Below are 25,499 nucleotides of genomic sequence, written 5' to 3' on the forward strand. Positions count from 1 at the left end.
TCATGTTCATCTTTATATCTGGGGTGACATGGCTCAGACAGTAAGAACAGTCGTCTGGCAGTTGGAGGGTTGCCGGTTCGATCCCCTGCCTGGGCTGTGTTGAAGTTGACGAGTTGGTCGGGGCCTTGCATGGCAGCCAATCGCCGTCAGTGTATGAATGGGTGCATGGGTGTATGGGTGAATGGAGAAGCATCAATTGTACAGCCCTTTGGATAAAGGCGCTATATAAATGCCTGCCATTTGCCATTTATATCTCAACCCCAAATGTACTGAGTGCATTGCAACAGCCTTGCTGTTTTACCGTTAGTGAGTAAACTGTGTGACTACATCTGCTGAGTGTAGGTGTAAGTTATAGGACTGTTATATGAAAGCTATTGACTGGGCACCATCATATTTTTTTAATGGATGCCATGTCATCTAACCCCTGTGTTTTACTGCAAAAAATAAATGGGTTGCTTTGGCTGCTTGTCCTCCAACACATCGTCGTCAAGTAAATTGTGACGTGATTAAGAACAATCCACAACTGGGTTTTTCTGGGTTTCAGTTTTTTTTTACAATTTGAGTGTTTGCCCCCCCGCCCCCCCACCAATGACCGCACATGTGCCTACACAGCTACACCCCTACTTAAAATCTGCTACAGTGCCACACTGCTGGAAATTATGGCAGAACAGAACAGACCAGAAAAAACAACAACATGGGAGCCACCACACCTCTCCATCACATATGGTTCATATTTGGCATAACGTTTGGGCTGTGTTCAACTGACCTTGGCCTGCTCCACTGCTCTTGAGGGGAGGTGCAGACGGGGGTAGACATATATACCACCCATCACCGGCTGACAAATCACCCCGGGTAGACCTCCAAGGACATCCTGGGCCAGACGAATGTTCCAGGCCAGCATGTTCCGTCTGCACAGGACCTCCTGATGGAAGAGGCAAAAGTTCAGTCCAATGGAAGTGCTGTGCAGGTGGGGACGGGTTGAATTCCAGGTGGGACACCAATGTTAAGCTAAGTATTTCACCTATAACTGCATTATGGAAATCCAGCAGCTGTGAAGAGTAAATATTAACATTTTTTAATTGGAAGTCATGAACATGCCAATTCATCACATAACTAGAGACACATATCAATATAATTACTGAAACATACATCCCCAGTCAAAAGTGCTGTAATTACTACATGGTGAAACCAAAATGTATAAAAATTGCCTTTAATAAAAACTGTGAGCCTGCACTTGTGTGAATTATTTGATTGCAAACATCCATCCATGATCTTAACCCGCTTATCCTGAACAGGGTCGCAGGGGGGCTGGAGCCTATCCCAGCATACATTGGGTGAAAGGCAGGAATACAACCTGGACAGGTCACCAGTCCACCGCAGGGCACACACACCATTCATTCACACACTCATGCCCACAGGCAATTTTGACTCTCCAATCAGCCTAACTTGCATGTCTTTGGACTGTGGGAGGAAACCGGAGTACCCAGAGGAAACCCACGCAAACACAGCGAGAACATGCAAACTCCGTTCAGAGAGGCCCCGGCCAAAGGGGATTTGAACCCAGGACCTCCTTGCTGTGAGGCGGCAGTGCTACCCACTGCACCATCCGTGCAGCCCGGGGGTGTATTTTTTAGCAAAATAAAAGTTCATTTGTGGTGCATTTTAGTACTATGTCATTTGAGAACATCCATCACTACTTTAATTTGATAAATGCCCAGTTACTATAGGCTCCATGAATAATCAAAAGGTCTTAAACAATGCTGCATCTATTAGCTGTTTAATTGTTGGGGAAAAAGAGAAGCCAGTCCTGTCTGTTCTCTTTTTTTAAATCTTATGGGCTGTGGGGTCTCACCTCTGAATATGTGGGGTATGAGGGATCTCCGACCTGCGGGGGGTCAGCCAAGATGTCCAGAGCAATCTGGCCCATTACGGAAGAGCATGACATGGTGGAGATGAGTGTGTGTGTCAACTGCATGACTGCCGGGTTGACATTCAGAAGCTCCATGTAACCTCCACGCAGTCCACATCTGGGAAGGAACATTTTGGTTGATTCTTTTACATGGTAACTTCTTCACACAGATGATGGGGTGCTGTACAGCTTTCTCTGACACAACATGTGAAAGATCACATAAATGAAATTGTGCCTTTCCTAATGATAGTGTTTTTACAGATATATTTCTGAAGTATTAGACCCCAGTAGAGCGTATTCTCAGTGCTTTCAGCAGGTGCAACTGCTGGTTTTATTGTTTCAGTGCATTTGAGAGTTGCAAGTCTCCATTGAATTAAAAATAAAATTAAGAAAAATGATCAGAAATTAGAGTTATTAGATGGAGATTAAAGGAGTCTGGGTTCAAGGAGTTACTGCACACACATATATTTTTATCTAACTACAGATACAATTCAGATAAGATAAATGTTGAATGGCAAAATGTTTGCAGAAATATTTGAAAGCACAGTTAATAATCTAGTTTCATCATACGTGTTTTGTGAATGAGGCCCAATGTGTACAGCATGTGGAAAACCAAACTGAGATGAGCATCAACCTTGACCTTGACCTCATTTGGTTGCTTGAGAACTCCTCCAGACATTCCTGGACACAAATGTTGGACGAGGGAGTTTTTTCTCCACTATCACCTCTGGCTTTCTTTATGGGGGTTTTAAGCCAGGGTGTACCGCAAGTATATTGTGCCAAGTTATTTGTAAATTGTGCAATATAAGTATAATTTAAATGATTCATTGATTACCTGGCTTTGAAGGCCAGGGTTTGGAAACATCTAGAAAGCATTACAAAGGCAGTAGTGAGGTCTGTACAGTACCAAAAAAAAAAGAAGTAAGTGCGCAATGTTGTTTGTTAAACTACAGAGATGCAAGAAGATCCCACAAGTCCCCTGACTCACTCTCCCATGAAGCCCTTGGAAATTGAGTGAAATGAAGCCATCTCCACTGTGTCTGAGTACTCTGGCCCCATCTCAAACAAGACCTTCTTGTAGGAGATAAACTCACAGCCCTCCATGTGCACAATGTCCTGGTACACCTATCCCATAAAAGAGGAATTTCAGTGTCATGAAACATCATTGAGTTGCTTTCTGTATGAAATGTGCTATATAAACAACATTTGATGTGAAAGACCCTGATTGTAGAATGCATCTGAAAGTCAGACTATGTCTAAATTATTCTGATATACAAATCAGAATACCATTAGAGTGGAATGTCTGTTCAATAACTGCATTTCTGGTTCTGGTGTTTATGCTGTGAAAAAGAAAAAAAAGAACATTGTGCACCTCATCAGCTAACAGGAAGAGCTTCTCTTCAGCAGCAAACCGAATCACATCTTCAATGGACTCTCTGCTCTGAATATGTCCTTTCGGCAAAGGAGAAAATAATGTCATTTAAACACATTGTAAGATCTCCGGAAAATGCTAAGTTATTCCTGGACACAATCCAAATGTGTCTTCAAAAATAAATTCCAATGAGAGCACCTACGCATGTCGGATTTAGTTCTTAAATTTGGCACCTGTGGGATTTCCAGGATTTATGACATACAGAGCTCTGGGGCTACAGTGACTCCTCGCGGCATGGAGGACTCTGCGTAGCTCCTCCACTTTCAGACACCAGCCTTCTTCCTCACAGAGATGATAGGGCACCATCACTGTACCCTGCGTTGCCAGCATCAGATTGAAACTGCTGTAGTTGGGTAGTGGGGCTAGAATCCCTGTTTGGGACAGGCCTTTTCCATAGGACAGAAGCTTCAAAATAACCTGATTATGGAGGAAAGAGCAGACCAAGTCTTCACACAGATTCATTATTTAATTTTCAAATTGCTGCTTTTCTCCAATGGTAGCACAACAAATGCTATGTATATCAATTACGAATTTGTCATTAAAGAGCACAGCAAATTTGGACACAGATACAAAGCAGTGTCTGTTCTCACCATAAGAGCTGACTGAGAGCCATTGCAGATGAAGATGTTGTCGGGGTTAGAAGGTATCCCCCCATCCCGTCGCAAGATAAAATCGGACACATTGCGTTTCACATGAGCGACACCACACGGTACTGTATATGCACCTGAGGACAGACGGACACACACACAACTTGTCATACGAGTAGAACAAGTTTCTCTTGTCTCATGTCTCATGTCATTGTACATGTACACACACAAAAATAGGATATCAAAATATAATATACACACATTGCTCATTAGCAGCACAGAGGCTATTTACTGTACATTCACACATACAAGTATAAAATATAGTCTGCCACATACAGACTGCTGAGTATCTCATACACAACTGCATGTAAATACAAAAACATAAATAGGGTCATTTTTGCTCATGCATACAGAGGCTAATTAAAAATAATACACAAACACCTTACCCACACTCCCTCCATCACACTGTTTCAGGAATCTCTGAGCCCTCATTTGAACATCCACTGGGAGCCTCTCACTGTGGAGAAGCTCAGGGTAAAGGCAAGCAGCAGTGACCTGAGCAACCAGTCACACAGAGGAAAAGAAAGGAAGATCCTGACCCAAAATCTCAACCATTCAGACAAGCTCTTAGTATTATCAATGTCACAAAAAAAAACTGTCTAGGGCAGAGCTGCCCAACCCTGCTCCTAAAGTTGTACCATCCTGTAGGTTTCAATCAAAAACTAAAGCACACCTCATTCAGCAGCTTGAGCTGCTAATTAGTAGAATCAGTTGTGCCAAATTGGGGTTGAAGGAAAAGCTACAGGATGTAGATATCCGGGAACACGTGCATTCAAGACTGATTCAGCAGTTCCAATGTTTAATGGAAGGCCATTCCAGAGTCAAATTGCGCTGGCCCTGCTAGTGCAGTAGATTTTATGAAATTTACAACTGTGGATGTAAAAATATAATTCACGTATTGATGCAAACAAGTAAATTAATGAGCAAACACCAGCATACACACTGTCAATGCAGAAACTGAGTTTGACTGCGACTTGCAATCCTGTGTGGAAGCACAGACGTGGTGGTACCTGGCGTACAAAGGAGATCGGTTTAATTCCCATCCTGTGAGCATCACCCCAGCTGGCATCTATGATGCGTTTGGATGGTTTCTGTTCCCACTGCAGAGTGAAGAGGTACCGAAGCTGATTGGAGCCAGTCGCACGTCATTCAAATTCAGTTTCATGTTTTTACCATGTTTATTTTGTATTTTGCACAATATAAGGTGACCTTGAGTGTCTAGAAAGGCGCCACTTCAAATAAAATGTAGTATTATTATTATTATTATTATTATTATTATTATTAGTTAAGATCATGAAGAGCCGTCAGACTTCAAGTTCCAATATTAAGAATGACAATGTACCAAATGCACTCACTATGACAAAGCTCTCTGATCATGTAACGATGGCTTTGATGAGTTTATTACCAGTTCATCGAGGGCACGTGACCCAAATTTATTTCAACTTGCATTACTCATTGGGCATGGTCGGCATTGGATTCTCACAATCCTTAAAAATTATTCAATTAGTGGTCAGTTGAAACAATTATTCAAGCAACTATGTCTATTGGGCCTCATTTATCAATGCTTTAGTAAAGTTGTGCGTAAATGTTCTCCTAGATCAAGCCAAACTAAAAAGATTTTGGCAGATTGACAAACATTTGGGGAATGCTGATTTCCCTCATGTGAGTCGTATGTTTTGGCTACCAATCACTCAATTCAAAAAGTGCGTTCACAGCCCAGCTGATTTACACTCATGCTCCTGAAACCCCATAAAAAGGCAAATGATACAAACTCATGATCACAATAGAAGTAAGAGCATTCAAATGCTGAAAAGCAGAATTTCTCCAAGTGATCTGGAAGATAACAGTGGACAGTGTCTGAGACACTGTTACGGCTCGGTTTCCCTCCGAGTTGGCAATATAATAACCTGAGTGCCTTAATGCAGTGGTTTTCAACCTCGGTGAGGTTAAACCTGAGGTTTTGCATGTTTTGGCTTAGGACTATTCCCAGCTAACAAGTCTGGCTAAATTGTGAACTTGCTTCATGAAATCGAAAGGCCTGGGTTTCTCCAAAAATGTCAGCAGACTAATTGTTACCATTAGCCACATAGGGGAGACCGAGGCTAAATATGGTTTCTCCAACAAGAGAGAATGCTATGATTATAGAACATCACTACAGTTCTAAGACATTCCTGATGATTACAGTTCAATCGAAAGTAGCAGAAGTGAAACTGTTGAAATGTGCCCAGACTACAGGACAAGCTGTAACAGTCCTGGGGCGCATTATAACAATTTATATTATAACAAAAAGCTTTACAGGGGCATCTCAAAAAATGTGAATACAGTGGAAAAGTTCATTTTTTTCCATAATTTAATTCAAAAAATGAAACCTGCATATATTCTAGATTCATTACACAAGTAAAATATTTAAAGCTGTTTTTTGTTTTAATCTTGACCATTAATCTTTACGATTTACAGTTCATGAAAAAAAAAATCCATCTCAAAATATTACAATATTACATAAGACCAATCAAAAAAGGATTTATAATACAGAAATGTCGACCTTCTGAAAAGTCTGTTCATTTATGCACTCAATACTTGGTCGGGGCTTCTTTTGCACAAATTACTGCATCGATGCGGTGTGGCATGGAGGCAATCAGCCTGTGGCACTGCTGAGGTGTTATGGAAGCCCAGGTTGCTTTGATAGCGGCCTTCAGCTGAACTGTATTGTTGGGTCTGGTGTCTCTCATCTTCCTCTTGCAAGGCGAGATTCAGGTCAGGCGAGTTGGCTGGCCAATCAAGCACAGTAATGCCATGGTCAGCAAACCACTTACTAGTAGTTTTGGCACTGTGGGCAGGTGCCATGTCCTGCTGAAAAAGGAAATCAGCATCTCCATAAAGCTTGTCAGCAGATGGAAGCATGAAGCGCTCTAAAATCTCCTGGCAGCTGTGTTGACTCTGGACTTGATAAAACACAGTGGACCAACACCAGCAGATGACATGGCACCCCAAATCATCACAGACTGTGGAAACTTCACACTGGACTTCAAGCAACTTGACGTATGTGCCAAGACTCTGGGACCTCTGGGACCATGAAATGCAAAATGTACTTTCACTGAGCTATGGTCCAGTTATTTTTCACCTTAGCCCAGAAGACGCTTCTGATGTTGTCTCTGGTGAGGCTTGACACTAGGAATGCAATACTTGTAGCCCATTTCCTAAACACGTCTGTGCATGGTGGCTGTTAATGCACTGACTCCAGCCTCAGTCGACTCCTTGTGAAGCCCCCAAGTTCTTGAATCGGCTTTGCTTGACAATCCTCTCAAGCCTGCAGACATCCCTGTTGCCTGTGCACCATTTCCTACCACACTTTTCCCTTCCAGTCAACTTTCCATGAATATGCACTCTGTGAACAGCCAGCCCTTTCAGCAATAACCATCTGTGGCTTACCCTCCTTGTGGAGGGTGACAATGAGTGTCTTCTGGACAACTGTCAAGTCAGCAGTCTTCCCCATGATTGCTTGACCAAGTATTGAGTGCATAAATGAACACAAGGTAAGAAGGTCAACATTTCTGTATTATAAATCTTTTTCTTGATTGGTCTTATGTAATATTATAATATTTTGTGATATTGGATTTTCATGAGCTGTAAGCCGTAATCATCAAGATTAAAACCAAAAAAAAAGGCTTGAAAAATGTCACTTGATGAATCTAGAATATTTGAAGGTTTCAGTTTTTCAATTAAATTATGGAAAAACACTTTTCTACGATATTCAAATTTTTTGAGATGCAGCTGTATCATAATAGAGATCAAACGCTGACATATAACTAATCACATTCATATAACTTACTGCATATGCCACCATTAATATGGAATGAATGTCTTGGAAGACATGGATAGGAGAGAGTGCTATAGGATAGATTAGTGGTATAGGATAGTGCCTGGTATACATGGAATATAACTTTAATTGAAAACTTATTGTGGCTGATGCATTTATAAGAGGTGGGAACATGTTATAATCTCAGTGTTACAATGTTCCCCTAGTTGTGCTCCTGCACGGCTCACAGTTTCTGCTTGCTAATGTCATGTTTCAAAACTATACTGTTTTATAACCCACAAGACATTGATTTAAATTATGTCTATTATGTGTCTTTCACACATTATCAGTTTATCGAAAAATACTTTGGCAAAATAAATTACTTCTATGGTGCTAAAACACAGATTTATTAATAATGTATCAATATTCATGATGTTTTCAAACTGACCGGCCACTCACACACGGGAAGTGCTTCTAAGCAGGAGAAAGCGCTATTTCAGTTACACTGTTTGGATTTCAAACTCAATACAGGTTGTCGCCTCGTACTTCTGTGCCACCTGCATAGCAATCTATGCATCCACAGTTTGGATTTTAGTTTATTAGTATTTGATTGGGATATATTTTGTAACATACATTTCAGTGTAGGCTACTGTAGCCTATTCCTGCTTTTAAGGTAGGCAATTTACTGTAATGGTGCAAAACATTTATTTGTGATAAGTATTTGCAGTAGGGTGGCACGGATGGTGCAGTGGGTAGCACTGCCGCCTCACAGCAAGGAGGTCCTGGGTTTGAATACCGGTCGACCGGGGCCTCTCTGTGTGGAGTTTGCGTGTTCTCCCTGTGTCAGGTGGGATTCCCCCAGGTACTCCGGTTTCCTCCCACAGTCCAAAGACATGCAGGTTAGCATGTCTAAATTGCCCATGGGTATGAGTGTGTGAGTAAATGGTGTGTGTGCCCTGCGATGGACTGGCGACCTGTCCAGGGTGTATTCCTGCCTTTCGCCCAATGTATGCTGGGATAGGCTCCAGCCCCCCTGCAACCCCCCTGGATGTATTTGCAGTAACTTCATTGTCAATTCTCTCGCCTTCTCTTTGTCCAGAATAGACATTGAGATATTGCTTGGAGCTTGCTGTCTTATGCAACAGTGTTGCGCAAACTAATTTGTCAGTTGTCTTCAAAACTAGGTTTTGAAATAAACAGACTAGGTTAACCCAAATATATACTCAGTAAGCATGTTATTAGGTATTTATTATACAAATTTTTTAGACTTAAGTCTTCTGCTTCTGTAGCCAATCCACTTAGATATTTGATGTGCCATGTGTACAGCGATGTTCTTCAGCATACCATGCATATATGCTGAAGAGCTGTTATCATTATATAACCTAGTTACGTCCTAGTTGACGAGAGAACTTTCATTTTTCACTACAAAAATGTTCACCACCTAGCGTCCCTGTGGCGAATCCTAGACACTTTTTAAATGTCTTAGTAAGTAGATTATCAAGTCAAGTCAATCTAGTCTGTGGAATGACTATGGCAGGTGCATCTGTCCAAGATGTCTAGCATCTCACCTGCTGAGTCTCAGCTCTGATCAATTTTTCCAGATGAGAAGGCCAAATCCTTCTTTTCCCTGCGATTACATTTTTCAGAAAAGACATTCCTTTCTGGTGGCAGCACTTTTTGTCCTTTTGCCCTCTTGTCAAATCCGTGGTTCGTTTCTCCAGTGGTAACTATTGAGCTGGAAACAAAGGTATAAGGCTGTAATACCCTTTAATAGTTGTACTGTTACACACTGTCAATGAGCAGGTGAAATGGTGTTCTAAGACATCTGCTCTTTTGCTGAATCACCCCCTCCCTGTCACAGTACTCTCAAGATTCAATCACTGAAATGCAAATAGCATGGGATGTTTCATGACAAAGCAGGTTCAGGTTATATTCCTGTTCAGTATGATTTTGCTTGTTTCAGTGCGACTGGTGCAATGGTCTAATTTATGCAGCAGTATACCTAGGACTTGGTAACCAGCCAGGAACCTAGGGAAAGCTGTGGAAACCTGCCCCCGTGAAGCCACCTGTCTCTATCTCTTCACCAGCACCCACCACCTGGAGAGATATCCGAATTGACTACATTTGGACCATTTTTAGATGGAGATCAAAGGCCTGGTTTGAGCTCATGAGCAGAGGAAACCAAGCAATCTAGGAGCTTGTAGCCAGACTCCCACGTACATAGTGCATGTAATTTGGAATGTCATTGGCTAAGTAACCTGCCTGGCAAATAAATTGTTAAAACTTGATCTGTGTGGTTTCTCTTACTGAACACTCACTGTTATCCATGATACCCCCCTCGAGCTGGACTAGTAAGGATGCAAATTTGATCTTATTGTATCATGCAGTATAGCATACATTGAACTCTGTCTCTAAATCAATCGCCTCCGCATATCAGTGCATTAATATCGAGAACAGGTATAGCTGTAGGCCTTCTTGGGTCCCTGAGCTGCTACTGGATATACCGAAAGGTAGCTATTCCTGCGACCTCTAAACTTACTGTAGATATCTAGCCAGCTTGTAAGTCATGCACATGACGGCCAATGTGACATGCAGTGGGACTGGCAGAGGACTGTTCAGGGAGCCTATTACTGTATAGGTTTCCATAGTAATCAAGTCTAAATTATGAATAAGAAATCTGCCAAACTTGGATAACTAATCTAAATTATTGTAAAATTGGAGTCAGATAAAATAAAAGTGGATTTATTGGTCCAATTTTGGACAGTATAATGTGGAAGGCAGAGTGGTACTACTGTCTTTGTAACTTGGTTTATTTATTGGCTGATCTAGTCTCTCCACATAGCAGTCATTAACATGTAAACTTACTAACTTCTTTCAGCAATACCAGAAGGACAAGCATGCAGATACCTTCGCCTCACAAAATTCCATCGTTGCGTTAGCGAGGGGCTTACAAAGGTATTAAAAACCCCAAGGGCTGCAATAAACCTATTTCCATGTAGGCTAAATTTGCTAAATCATTTGGCTACTAATACGCACAGTGAGTTTTACTTGAGTCATGGCATAATTCAAGCAACAAGACACAATGAAGAATACAAATTAAAAATTTAAGAATGGACAAAATAGCTACCAAGCGTAGGCAGAGTGAAACCTCGACAGATGATTTGGCAAAATGGTACGTACAGTATAATGAACCAAACCAAAAACTGAAAACTCAGCACAAAGAATTACCACATCGAATAGTGAGCTCAAAACATGAATAAACGACTACATCCTCAGAAGATATTTAAAAAAAGAAGTCATTCTTATGTAATATAATAGGAATACCATTTGTTTCCGGATGCGTTCTCGTTTTCTGCTTGCTGTGCTTTCATTCAGTTTGACATTTGCCTTTCCACTTTAAGGTCTAATAATTTACTTTATATTTTGCATCTGTCAATCAAGGGCTCCATCCCACCCTTTCAACAATGGGAATAGATGACTGGATTGTAGGCTTGGGGAAATTGTGCAAGTTTGTTTGATTATATTCACATCATTGGTGTACTGTTACAGATTTAATTGTCTTTTTTTTTAAATCTATGCCTGCAAAATATATAATGTGTCATATATTTATCAGACAGAGAACACCAAGGGAATGTGCAGTCCTCAAGTATAAATTCTATAATAAATAACCAAGTAACAAAATAGAAATGCAAATTTCAGAGTCCGAGCAATGTCCAATGTTTACCAACCGGGGCGGGGGATCTGTGGGGTCAGAAGGTACATGCTTGTTGTACATTAACAAATCGCCGTCTGTCATCAAATGCTTCTTCGCAGTTGGCCAGGAAAAAAAAGGTTTGTTTTTGCCAAATTAACAGTGGTTGTACACATTAAAGCAACACAGTACTAGAATCCCTCGCCATAAGGCTGATAGAACACTGTCAAACACATGACATAATTATCCCACGATGGCATACCAGGTGATGTCAGGTTATATCTAATGATATAAAACTCTCATATTTCATCTAAATTTCATGATAGAAACAACTGACTTCATCTGTTATGCAATCTTGTGACAGCTATTGTTATTTCAGACTCAAATCATTTCAGAGGTTCAAATAAAGTGTTACCAAATAGTGTTAATTATTTTGATGAAAAAACAAAACAAAAAGAAAAAAACAGTTTCACTGTCTTTTTTATTGCCCTTTTCATCCCTGGTAGAAAAAAAATAAATAATAATAATAATAATAATTGTGCATGTGTCATCCAATGCATGATCCTGGAGCAAATCAGTTCTGTTGCTCCCAAGATTCAGATTTTTCTATACACTGAAGACAATTGAGTTTGAGGTCAAAGGATGTACATGGAATGACAGACCCGACGCTCAGCTTTCATTTCCTGGTATTTTCATCGAGATTTGTTAAACAACTTAGAACATATCACCTTTTGTATCAGATCACCCAATATTTATGTCAGCAAAAGTATTGGAACATATGACTGACATGTATTTCCTGTTGACCAGTTATGTCCCATTAGATTGATTGGCTAAACAATAAATAGTTCTGAATGTCTACTTTTGGTTTTAGTCTTGGGTTTTGCCTGTGAAGACTGCATTTGTGTTAGAAAAGATAGACCAACCTGAAGACAAGAGAGCTGTCTTTGGGAGAAAAGCAAGCCATTTTGAAGCTTAGAAAAAGCTTAGGGAAATCCATTACACAAGCATTGAGGATAGCTGGTATAAAAACGTGGAATGTCCTGAAAAAGAAAGAAACTGCTGGCGTACTGAGTAACAGACTATGAACAGGTCAACCAAGGTAAACATCAGCAGTTAATGACAGAAATATCACAAACAATCTCCAGAGGGCTGTGATGAAGGTATCTGAATCAACCGTTTGAAGAAGCCTCATAGAGCAGCAAAGGATCGGAAGGCAAGATTTCAAGAAGTACAGTGATGAGCCACAAAAGTTCTGGAACAAAGTTTCATGGATAGATGAGACCAGGATTAACCTCTAACAAACTGATGGAAAGGCCAAAGTGTGTAGAAAAAAAAGAATCTGCTCCTGATCTAAAACATATAAGCTCATCTGTGAAGCATGGTGGAGGAAGTGTCATGCACTGTCACGCTTGTTTCAGTTGAGCTTATTTGGACTACATGCTTAAATTATGTGTGTAGGCATTTTTAAAATCACTATTTCCTAAATATGGGGCAAAGCTTCTCATCCAGAGCTTTTTTGACAGATAAATCTCATTTTGTCCCAAAATGTTACGCCCCTTGCACACCAAATCCTCGATATGCGCATATTCATTATGGTTCCAATGCAGTTTGTGGCACATTAGGTTAAATAACAAAAAGTAACGTTAACAAATGTCACTGACACTGTCAATTTTGGCATGACAGCATTTGCTACAATGCTGCCAAAGCAGGTAACAGTGAATAGTGAGAGCAATAGATCAGTGTTAATTAGTGTTGAATTAGCTAGACGTAGGCCTACTTGAAATACAATATAACTGGAACAGCAAGTGACAGTGTTTTGGTCACTCACTGACCAAAAAGGCTCCTGTAATGTTAAAGTTGTCTTATAAACATAAACATGTAAACATTAACGTGACTCAGTCAGCATGTGACACTCGGCAACAACCCAGGTGAACTGTGTCACATCGCAACAAATGAGCTGTGCCTACCCCGGGTTGCATATGTTAACATTATACATTTACTGTTAATTTATCAAACTTTCTTAACTCTAATCACTTTGGTTTCTTTGACAGTCTTCCACTGTCATTCTTCCCTCAGGACTATTCCCTCAGCGATCAGTCATGGTCGTTTTTATACTTATGCAAAAAAATACTCTGTTAAGCATGCAGTTGATTGACCAATAAAACAAATTAGAATCTCAACAGAACCAATTTGTTTGGTGCTTTTGACAGGAAAGGGGCAGAAGAGAAAACAGCTAAATCAGTGAGTGTGGGCGTGGCAGCAAAGCCACCGTGGCCACAGGGTATAACAAGAGGCGTTAAGGCCAAAGAGAGGGGCAATGACAGCCATGGTCAGCAAATTGCCTGCCCTGGTAACTACTCTCTTACTTTTTCAAATTATATAAGCAGGTTTGAACAGAATCACTACAACCAGATCTTTCAGGTGGTAGAGGGATGCTGTAGAGAGACTAACTGTTGAAATGATAGCAAAAAATAACCTGACATAACAGTTATTTGTCAAGTTATGGATTTAAGAACACTTCAATAGGTTCAATGGCTGCAATAATGTTGCAGAATTCATATAGTACCTTTCTTCAGGAGGATTTGCATTTTTCGTGTTTGAGATGGGCTTGGCAAGTTTGAATACATTGAATTTGTAAAATATGTAAATGAAATGTTCTCTCATTTCTTTATAATTATCTCATTAAAAGAGACGACGCAGCTGTCTCAATTAGCTGTCTCTCTTCTCTGCTGGTGATAGCCAGTGTTTTTCTCTGCTTATCTGTATTGTGGTCAGTGTGATAAAACATAGTGTGGTATGGTGTATTGCTTTTCTTTGTGTTTGTTTCATTTCTTCCAAGAGACAAATTAACAAGGTAATTTACTTTAGAGCTCAGTTCTTTTTTTATACGTATTTACTCATTAAGACCAATCAATTATAGTAGTTGACTATTAACTATTACTTCTATCAGTGCTTGGGACCCAGAGAGCACACCGGCTCTCGTGTTTGAATCACTCCCAGAGTGATGGGCCTGTCGGCCCTATGTCAATCGAAGTACCTTTTAGTGATTTACTATGGCCTCACCTGAGTGAGGATCGCATATTGGTTACCCCACACATAAACGTCTCAGAACTGGACTGGATACCATCATCCTTCCCCAGAGGCAATTTCTTACAATCCCTTCGTGGGGTGGGTTTTTCGGTTCAAGGGAATCTAACCCCTGGCAGTGTACACTGTCTGTCCGTGTCACAGACTCCGAGACTGTTCTGTATAGGGAAGAACCACGTTAGCGATCCCATCCTTGTTGCCAAACTATTAGGGAAAAATGCCCTTTTTAACATTTCACAGGTGAGCATCGTCTGATGAAACAGATCCCAGTAAAAGCAACGATAGCTATACTTGAGTTTAACTTTCCGATTTATTTGCAAAGAAATAACAGTAAGTGAGAAAGCTTACCGGCTTTCTGATTTTAATCAGACATGCTAAGACTCTTATACACACTTTCCCAGAAGGGGGGGACTTTACCAAAACAAAAAGACATGAAGCTGGCCATGAACATTTATCAGGATTTTGTCTTCTGAATACCCCTTGTTCACCTTGCTGTAAGACCAGAATGTGCTACCTGAGAAGCAGGGACATTAAGGTCAAAGGCTGCCTGTCTGCTGGGAGAGAGACAGAGAAAGACTCCAAATAAGCACTTAATTCAGGTTATTTGTAATCATGTGATTGTGTTTATGTTAACACGCATTGTCAATTAAGAATCAATTAAGAAAATGACCCTTACAGTATCATATTTAATATTAATGTTGTGTCTATTCTGTAGGATGTTTTTCTACGATTGAAAGTCAAACTACTCTCCTTCTCTATAATCATTGTGTAATCTGAATGCTCTTAATATACAGTGAAAACACCAAGACAAGTATCGAATGCTTGGACAATGTTTTATGCACCTGTACCTGTAAAGTACCATGGGTACAAAGCCACCTGATCAGTGAGCTGCTTCACCTTCGTTCAGAGGCATACATCAATAATTTAATCACAAGGCACAGATGAGTACTTTGTGTCACATTGTGCCTTTTGGGCCTATATGGGTTAAAAAATACAGAGAACAGTACGTGTATTTCTATCTCCATTGTGCACACATTCCACTCTCAAAAACGTAGATGTGATGTAAAAGACTTTGTATTCTTATAGTTGTATAGATGATATGCTTGATCTGTGCTTTTCTTTACATTTTGAGATTCTATAATGTCATTTCAGAGTTTTCTCTCAGCTGCTTGAGATTAGGACAATGAACCCATACATACAGTACAAAGCCAGGGATCATGGTTCTCTGTCAACTATCATCTGATTTACACATAGAAAAGCATGTGTCCAATTACTGATTTTGACCCATTAAGTATCATCCCTTTTCTTAACACAAGCTTGCAAATGACTCTTGAACCCTTTAGACTACAGCCACAAATCTGGTCTCTTCTGAAAGGTAACCCTTTTGTTTGGGTTTGTTTCCCAAAGGCCAGGATTACAGAACATTTACTTCTGCAAAGTGGTAGATACCCAAACCCAGTGGAAGAGGAAACTTTGTTTTTCACTTAAAGGAGCACTGTCATTCTTGTTTCAGTTGAGTTTATTTGGATTAAATGCTTTAATTATGTCTGTAGGCATTTTTAAAGTCAGTGTCGCCGTTTCCTACAGGGCAAAACTTGTCACTGGACATGTTTGGCTTGAATCTCCAGCCTGTGTTTCCCAGAAGGTAACAGGTGCTCACCCTTGAACGCAGAGACTGGTTTATGGACGGCCACCCATCCATGACTCCAAAAGGACACATGTAAACTAAATGATATGATGGGTCGTATATGAGGTGTAAAATACTAAATGATAAATGTTCTGACTTCTCCCCGGGAGAAGCAGGTCCAGAAGGAAAGAAAAGTACAATAATTCAATGATAAGATATTGTAAAGTTATTGATTGAGGTCCATTGATTGAGTTTTTTTCAAATACCCAACCCCAAACAACAAGTTAAACACATCCTATTAAAAAGCAGGCCTGGGGCCTCATTTATAAAACTGTGCTTAGAATTCACGTCAAAAGGTTGCGTAAGCATGAAACCTAGGACGTGCGTACGCAAAAAAATATTCTGATTTATAAAGCAGTGCATACGCACGTCCCACGCCAGTTTTCCTTTATAAATCACAATCAACTCTAAATGTGGCGCAACTTTGCCAGCTTCATGTCCCGCTCACAGTTGCCTATAAATAGGCAGTGAAACACCCCTAATGAATATGCATTTCACGAAGACGACAATGGAAAACGCTGAAAAGAAGGCCAAGAAAAGGGATTTCAGCCATTTGATTGCCTCTGAAAAGCTACAGGTGTGGGAATTATCCTGATTTATTGTAAATGACGAACAGTTCTGCACAACGAATGTGATGATATCGATGATAATAATAATAATAATAATAATAATAATAATGATAATAATACACATTATTTGTCTAGCACCATTGAAAACACATTTACAAAATTAAGAGATAAAACGAACAAAAATCCATTACAATAAACACATTATAAAACAGAATATATGAATATGATAACAATATATGAAACTATGCACTCGTATCTGCCCGACTGACGCATTGTAAACGGCATCAGTGCAGCGCAATTTGTTCGACTGTTCACCATATTATTTATAAGAATACATTTAATAACATGAAGTATTGTTTAACAATTCGTCTACATATTTGATGGATTATTTTACAACAACATCTCCGTTTATATTTATCATCCTAAATCATATTTTTTGGGCACTCCAGGGAGCATCAATCAAACAGCTGTTTGTTTATTCGTTGTAAGAGAGGCTTTTATCCGTTTTTGCAAATTAACTCTTCGTATATGATACGTGAGAGGTAATATTTCATTACATTACATTACATTACATTGCATGGCATTTAGCAGACGCTCTTATCCAGAGCGACGTACAACAAAGTGCAAATTAAACACAAGAACAAGTGCAAATAGGACCTGAGAGGACAGTATAGTTCCGAGTCCTAGTGAAAACATGCAGAAAATCAGAACCCTTTAAGAGTACAATCAACAACCATCATCCATCCATCCATCCATTATCTGAACCCGCTTATCCTGAACAGGGTCGCAGGGGGGCTGGAGCCTATCCCAGCATACATTGGGCGAAAGGCAGGAATACACCCTGGACAGGTCGCCAGTCCATCACAGGGCACACACACCATTCACTCACACACTCATACCTACGGGCAATTTAGACTCTCCAATCAGCCTAACATGCATGTCTTTGGACTGTGGGAGGAAACCGGAGTACCCGGAGGAAACCCACGCAGACACGGGGAGAACATGCAAACTCCGCACAGAGAGGCCCCGGCCGACGGGGATTCGAACCCAGGACCTCCTTGCTGTGAGGCGGCAGTGCTACCCACTGCACCATCCGTGCCGCCCAACAACCATCAATTTCGATTTATTTTACACAGTGGTATCTGTTGTATATCATTTTCGACTTCTCTCGTCGCCAAATGTTGTGTTGCACTTAGGAAGGGAGAGAACCCGTATAGCGAGATTCAACAACACAACACTTTAATAAGTATAACAGGGGCGAAGCACGTCCTTACAGCAGCCATACCCAGCCACAACTCCCGGCAAATCTTTATACCTTTTTAAATCCTGTTTCACTTCCCGTTTTCCTGGTCTTACGTCATGAGCATTAAAGGCACAGTTTCTCATTTCTCCAGTTAATGTGCGTACGCATGGGTCAGAGTTTCCGTGGAGGACCGCACATTTTCCGGTCAAGTTCATTTTTTATAAATGCCAAAGTTTTCTTAGAAAGTGGCGTACGCATTATTTTGTGCCTACGCAACGTTTATAAATGAGGCCCCTGGTCTTTATTTACAGTCCCCTCAAAAAGTACACTTTTTCTCCATAATGAAGTCCTTTGTTGTGTTGGCAATGTGTTTTGGGTCATTGTCTTGCTGCATGAAGTTCCTCCCACTTAGTTTGGACACATTTCTCCATAAGTTGGCAAACAGAATGTATTTGTACACTTCTAAATTCATCCTGTTGCTACCTTCATGAGTTAAATCATCAATAAAGATTAGTGAGCCCACTCCAAGCCATGCAAGCCAAAGCCATGACACTTCCTCTAGCATTCTTCACAGATGAGCTTGTATGTTTTGGATCATCCCTTCTTTCTCCAGAGTTTGGCCTTTCCATCACTTTAGAAGAGATTAATCTTGGTCTCATCAGTCCATAAAACTTTGTTCCAGAACTTTTGTGGCTCATCTCTGTACCTCTTTGCAAATTGTAATCTCGCCTTCTTTAGATTCTTATTACTGAAGAGAACATTTATCAACAGTCCGCCATGATGTTGTGTTTTGCCGAAACCAATGAACAGTGTTTCATGGTAAATTACTTCCCTTGTTCGTGATGATCCCAATGGGCCATCTATCCAATGGAACCCAACGGCAATATTGCTAATGGTACATAATGCAAAAACATTTTTGAATTCTTATAAATTAAAATAATAAAATCAAAAATCAAACTTTTTTAGTACAAGTGGGTCACATGGATGAAACAAACATGGATTAACTTCAGAAAACTGTTGATAATGAAGTCCATTGTACTACAGAATATACGTTCAGTACGTCCGGCAGGTTTTGTTGTAGTCATCCATGTAGTCGGTACCTGATTGGGTACACTGCAGTTCATTGGTTTTTGGCAAAATAGAGTAATATGGCGGACTGTTGATAAACTCTCTTATTCCCCTTCAACAGTCTGTTACTAGCGCCCCATATTTTCAGTTTGGCAGATCAGACCAAAACAATGGGATTAGCTATGGTAAAGGGCAATGTCACTAAATGCGACTTACAAAATTGGTCCTGCATGAGACCAAATGGTCTCCTGCTGAGATCCAAGAGAAAAAAATAAAAAATAAGAATAATAAATGTATGCAAGCATATTGGATGACAGAAACATGTTTATTTTCAAATCATTTAACCCAGTTACATTGTCAAATAAAACTATCAAAAAGGGTTGGAGTTAAATCCATTCCGATTAACTTAATACAGAAAATGAATTGCAATTCCAATTAACTCAATTAAACATTACATTAAACATTAATGTTTTTTGTTATATATGAAAGGTTTTGTTGAATACAAAGGCAATTAATTTTATGGAATTACTTGATTAAATTAATTAACATAATTCATTCCTTTTCCTTTCCTTTAAGACCATTACATTACATTACATTACATTACATTACATTACTGGCATTTAGCAGACGCCCTTATCCAGAGCGACGTACAGTTGATTAGACTAAGCAGGAGACAATCCTCCCCTGGAGCAATGCAGGGCCCAACGGCTGTGCGGATCTTATTGTGGCTACACCGGGATTAAAACCACCGACCTTGTGTGTCCCAGGCTTTCACCTTAACCACTACGCTACAGGCCGCCCCAAGACCATTTTGTAATGTAAATCAAGGAAGTCTTCACTGTCCATCATGTGACATTTGCTTGCAAATCAGCACTGACTAGGATAAGATTAATCGTATTGCTTCAGGGCTTGAATTATCATAAACAGCAGAGCTTGTTTGAATAAGAAGCATATAGTAGCCACTGATGGGTTTTGCTCCTCCCTCAGTCTAAATATTTAAAAGGCCAGGATCGGGTCGAGTCGAGACAAGAAGCAAACTCCTCACATAATCACCTCACCCAACGTGATATCATAAGGTAACAGAACACTGGGCTATTTTGATACTTGATTTACTGTTAGTGTAAAAACAGCCCCATCTTTCATATTGCTGTTATACTTGTGTCTCTTTATTGACCATTGTATTGCATTATGGGTGATGTAGATGTCTCTCCTCCTAGCTGAAGAACCATCATGGCCATCTTCACATTATCAGCATTCGTTGTTGTTACTGTTCTCTCTAGCATGACTTTGGGTGAGTCCCGATTCATGTTCTTTCCAGGTGGAAGAGTTATTGTGTGAATAATATTGTGTATGAAACAACAATGGGTTAGTACTATAATATTCTATTATTTGCTAAACTGAAATCAATAATTGGACAGGAAGTTGCATTTCTATGCATACATGAGTTGCTAATTGAAACCTGGCCTTACAGGAAGCAAATGTTATGAGTGCTTGCTGATTTATTGCAACAGGAATAATGTTAGTTCTGTGCCAGTAATCCTTATGAACATGTTGGACCTGACAGTTTGCCCTGATATTATAGCAGGGCACAGTATCACTGTGTGAAAGAAATATGAAGACTCTTCAAGTTATTGATCCTTAGGTTTTAGCCCTGAGATATGTGAGATATGTAACTAACAAGCTGACTAATAATGTTATATTCTATGTATATGCTCCTCAGTATCGCAAGGGGCTGAGATAGGTTTGTGTCAGGGTCCCTGCCCTGAAGGCTGGATTTACAAGAATGGCCGCTGCTTCCAGCACATTGCTGATAAGAAGACATGGCTTGATGCTGAGGTAACAGCTTAAAGGAATAGTTCACTTCCTCAAGCTTTTAAAATATTGTTTCATTTGTAGTGTGTGCACCTGGTCTCAGAAAGATCTTTGTGCAAAGCACCTGTGATTTAAAGGGCCACCTATGATTTAAAGTACGAAAATGCACTTAAAGTGAGTGCAACCTTCCATGTACATTGTTATTTCTCCAGTGGTCATACGTAATGGCAGATTTAATTGTAGCATCTATTCACAAGTACAAACACAAAAATATTTGTAGCATGGTGGCACTGTGGCACTGCTGCCTCAGAGCAAGAAGGTCCTGCGTTTGGATCCTGGCCCGGGCCTTTCTGTGTGGAGTTTCCATGTACCTCCCTGTGCCTGCGTGGGTTTCCTTGGGTACTCCAGTCGCCTCCCAAAATACAAAGGCATGCAGATTAGGATACTTGGGGGGACTCATGTAGGATGTAGGTGATGTAGGACCAAACACCACAATATCTTTTAAATCAGGTTGCATGACCACAGGAAGTATTTACAACCAAAAATAAGATTAGTTTATTTTTTGGGAAAAAGTATATACACATGCACAAGCTTTGGAGGCATGAACTTGCTGTACAATATACCCTACAATGTACCTTTGTATTTTCTTGCTTTGGACCACAACCATACAAATGCCCAGCCATTGCAATGTTGGCAGGTTGTCAGAAACTTCTCCAAATATGTAGAATATCCTTCATTGCTGGCAAAAAACTGTGGAAAATATTAGCTAAACCAGTTATCAGCATTCAAGAAGGGAAACCATCCCAAATCTTAACCAAGCATCTAATGGTGATACAAGTTTGTATCAGAGTGCTAATTTGCAAAATAGGGTTTTCATATTGTATACATGTTATGGCCATCAAAACAGCAATATTCTCAGTTTCCCAATTTATTCTATCATTTACCAAGCACATGTTTGTTGTCTCTCCCCTACTTCCTTGCTCAGATACACTGTGTGAGTCTTGGAGGAAACCTGGCCTCAGAGCATAGTGAAGATGATCATGAGTTTCTGAAGAAGCTCAATAACAATGATGATCCATTCTGGATTGGATTGTCAGACATTCACAAGGTACTCTTGGAAGCGCATCTGTACAATTTGTACAATCCCCACTGTTTAGAGTATGATGGAATATGTTTTCTTTCATTGTTCATCTGTGTTTGTGTGTGCTGTTTAATGTGATGCATAAATGCATTGATACTTTACATGTAAATGATTTTCTGAGACAAATGGAGATTGAGTTAAGTCTTAAAGGTGCACTGTCACGCTTTTTTCAGTTGAGTTTATTTGGATTGAATGCTTAAATTATGTGTGCAGGCATTTTTATACAAAAATCACCATCAGTGTAGCCGTTTCCTAAATATGGGGCAAAACATCTGAAAACAAACACCCAAAATGGCCGCCCATAAAGTTTGAGCGCCCATTACCTTCTGGGTAACACAGGCTGGAGAAACGTCACATGTTTGTTTTGAGAAGTTTTGCCCAATATTTAGGAAATGGCTCCACTGACAGTAATTTAAAAAATGCCTTCACACATAATTTAAGCATTTAATCCAAATAAGATCAACTGAAAAAAGGGTGAGAGTGCTCCTTTACGTCTGGTCCGGTGTTTTTTTGCATCATTACTTTTTTCTGGGCACTTTTCTATGGTAACAGGATATACCATTTGAAAGCGTTAAAACTCATGGTTCGATCAGTGTAACCTAGTTTTAGAGGCCATTGCTTTAGCAACAACAAATATTTTCAGTGAGAATAAAAGCTTCCTCTTTCACTGTGTTTGGGCTTCTGTAACTTTTGGAAAACAACCCCCAAAAGAATACATTTCAGAAGAAACCAGGATTACGCAAATCAAAAGGGTTCAAGAATAGTAACCATTTTATTTTTGGTATGTCATTTTCAAGCTTGTGTCAAGAAAATGGGCAATACATAATGGGTTAATGCATTTTCACATGCCTCTGCCTTGTTCAGGAGGGCACATGGCTATGGTCCGATGGTACAAGTGCAAGTTCTGAATGGGACTTTTTAAAGTGGAATCCTGGAGAGCCCAACAATGCGGGCGAAGAGAACTGTGTGCACACAAACTATGGAGGTAAGCATTCTCTCTGTCTGCCTACCACTGCAGGAGACATATGATGGAAATACACTGATTCCTCTCTCCGTTTGTTTTACCCATAGGCCAAAAAGACTGGAACGACACTGGATGTAATGGAATGTTTCAGTCCATCTGTGCCTTGCGATTGAATGAGTGATGTGGCCTCTGTACCAAGGTAAACTAGCTCAGGCTAATCTTTGTGTCTCCTTTTAATAAACTTCCCCAAGCATTGAATACTTGCTGTATGATTGTTGTAGGTTTTTTTTGTATTAAAACACAAACCGGATAAAACTCATTTTAAGTACAGCCTGACCAATTGTCGAGGACCCGGCCCTAGGCCCCCCTGATGAGAGATTGACGGGGGATGGGTTAGGAAGGAATGCATTGTTAACCCCTCGCACATGCCATCGAGGTGGTAGTAAGAACGCCCGTAAGAGGAAAAATATGTGTTTCAGAGATAATGAGCAGCCATACTTTGGGTTTGGGTTTGGTTTTGTTTACTGTCATACTCAGTAGAGGAGTCTGAAGTCGGGGGACTTAGATTTAGGGTTTTAAGGAGCAAGGTTAAAGTTCTGACTGAGAATACCCCAACCCTACAGGGGAGGGACACAATGCCTGGCTAAAGAAAAAAAATAAGGAAAACGGAAGGGATGTCAATACCGAAAGAAGATTAAGAGGCTTCACGGGCCTTCCTGATTATAGCACAAATAATTTATCGGATAGATTCAAAGGACTGACTATAGAAGAGTTGGAGGATGATTTACACTCAGCTATTGGCTGGATGTCCTTTGTAGATCCCTTAAGGCGCCGCGGAGAGGGGCACCTGAAGAGTGTATTGAGATGGTGGAGGGCACTAACTTCTGGCTCGTATGAAGTCAAAGTTTGGAGAGAGTCCAAGGAGAGATTATGATAGGGAGACAAATACCAGTGATGAATAGGTTCATTAAAAATTACATAAGAGCGAGTGTTTTTCCACTCGTATATTAAGATGGTGGAAATTCCCAAACCGGAGGGGCACATGAGATAAAGTATTGGGGAAATTTTTTTTGAGGTATGAGAAAATGACAGTGGGAAAAACAGAAATAATGAATATGGTCATTAAAAAGTTACATAAGAGATAAATGTCTTGAAATATTGGGGACATTTCTTATCAAAAAGGTACACTTTTGTATGCAAAAAAAGATATATAAGGAATAAGCTTTTAGACCTTAGGATGGCATCTTAGAATTTTGCTTCAGAAGATATCTATGGGCTGTTGAAGAGAGAGCAACGCAAGATAGCTGTAGTCAAGCTGGAGTGGCGTGTTTGACACATACAGGGCAGAATCTCTGAAGAGAGCAACCAGAGACAAACAAAGACAAGCAAAAGCTTCTATCCAGTATCAAGTCAGAGATGGCACCAACATCAAACACGTCCCAATGAGCAGGTTCCTCTCTCATGACAAAACAAAGACTGACGTGACTGACTATCTTGCTGCCAAAACTAGAGAAAACAACAGGGGATCCTCCAAGCTGATCATCACATCTGCTTCTGGGCACACTAGGAGCAACAAAGACCTGGTCTTTCAGGACAACAACCACAAAGAAGCAGACACACTGCTGATGCACCAGGCTGTGCTAGCATCACCAGCCTGTGCTAGCATCACACGCTAGCATCAAACAAGGGTATGAGCCCACACAGCCATTGCTCTGCAGGACCACAACTGGATCCCCTGCAAAACGGCTACTCCAAACACTCAGATGACATGCTAACACCAACGACCACAGAGGTCCTCCCAGCCCCAAAGTCCATCATTGAGATGGTGCAATGCAAATGCAAATCTGACTTTTCTTCTGTTCCTACAGAGCAAAAAACTTAGCCTGTACCCACATTAGCCTGTGCAGCAGCCAGTGCCAGAACGATGATGATGCCCAAGCCACGATGCACGAAAGCGATGATGATGAACTACTTCTCCTCTTCTCGACTTCCCTCTCGGATCACGGACAAACAGACACCTTAGCCCATACGCACATTAACACACATTGGACTCGCCATTCACATATCACACCATACGTAGCATAAACACACATAGTCAAGAGACACAACCCGCCTGCCATTACATATAGAGTAAAAACACATCCCACAAACAGAACAACCAGCACACCATACACTCCCTGCATTCCTCCCGTTTATTTGTTTCGTTTTATTCCCTTGTTTATATTTATCATTAAATATGCCATTAGGCTTATGGGATTAGGGATTTACCTGCCTCTGTATTGCCTTACTGGTTCCACTCTGGCCGTTGCCATAACATAGAGACTGTCTAATGCAAAAGATGTCATGATCATACTGTGGTCTAAATCTGCATGTCATGATACAGAAGATGGTTAGAGAAGTTCACACTTGCTAAATTGCTAAAACTCATGAGATGAACTCCTCAATAAAAAGAC

The 25,499-nt window shown here is 40.4% G+C and overlaps 2 protein-coding genes across 2 annotated transcripts; one reads left to right on the top strand and one right to left on the bottom strand.

Moving 5' to 3' along the window:
- Positions 1 to 757: 757 nt before the first annotated feature.
- Positions 758 to 11,165, bottom strand: LOC133137643 (alanine aminotransferase 2-like). Its single transcript, XM_061255981.1, has 10 exons — positions 11,109 to 11,165; positions 9,353 to 9,519; positions 4,999 to 5,088; positions 4,375 to 4,483; positions 3,932 to 4,065; positions 3,515 to 3,758; positions 3,282 to 3,361; positions 2,898 to 3,034; positions 1,853 to 2,027; positions 758 to 922 (listed from the first exon to the last, which is right to left on the bottom strand). Exons 2-10 carry the CDS (start codon positions 9,437 to 9,439, stop codon positions 758 to 760), a joined length of 1,221 nt encoding a protein of 406 aa, XP_061111965.1. The 5' UTR covers positions 9,440 to 9,519; positions 11,109 to 11,165.
- A 9,194-nt stretch (positions 11,166 to 20,359) lies between these two features.
- On the top strand, positions 20,360 to 25,015 carry LOC133137863 (lactose-binding lectin l-2-like). The gene is made up of 6 exons (XM_061256250.1): positions 20,360 to 20,420; positions 20,850 to 20,965; positions 21,927 to 22,049; positions 22,947 to 23,067; positions 23,154 to 23,245; positions 24,915 to 25,015. Exons 1-5 carry the CDS (start codon positions 20,360 to 20,362, stop codon positions 23,225 to 23,227), a joined length of 495 nt encoding a protein of 164 aa, XP_061112234.1. The 3' UTR covers positions 23,228 to 23,245; positions 24,915 to 25,015.
- The last annotated feature ends 484 nt before the right edge of the window (positions 25,016 to 25,499 follow it).

The sequence above is a fragment of the Conger conger genome, chromosome 9 (genome assembly GCF_963514075.1).
Source record: "Conger conger chromosome 9, fConCon1.1, whole genome shotgun sequence".
NCBI lineage: Eukaryota > Metazoa > Chordata > Actinopteri > Anguilliformes > Congridae > Conger > Conger conger.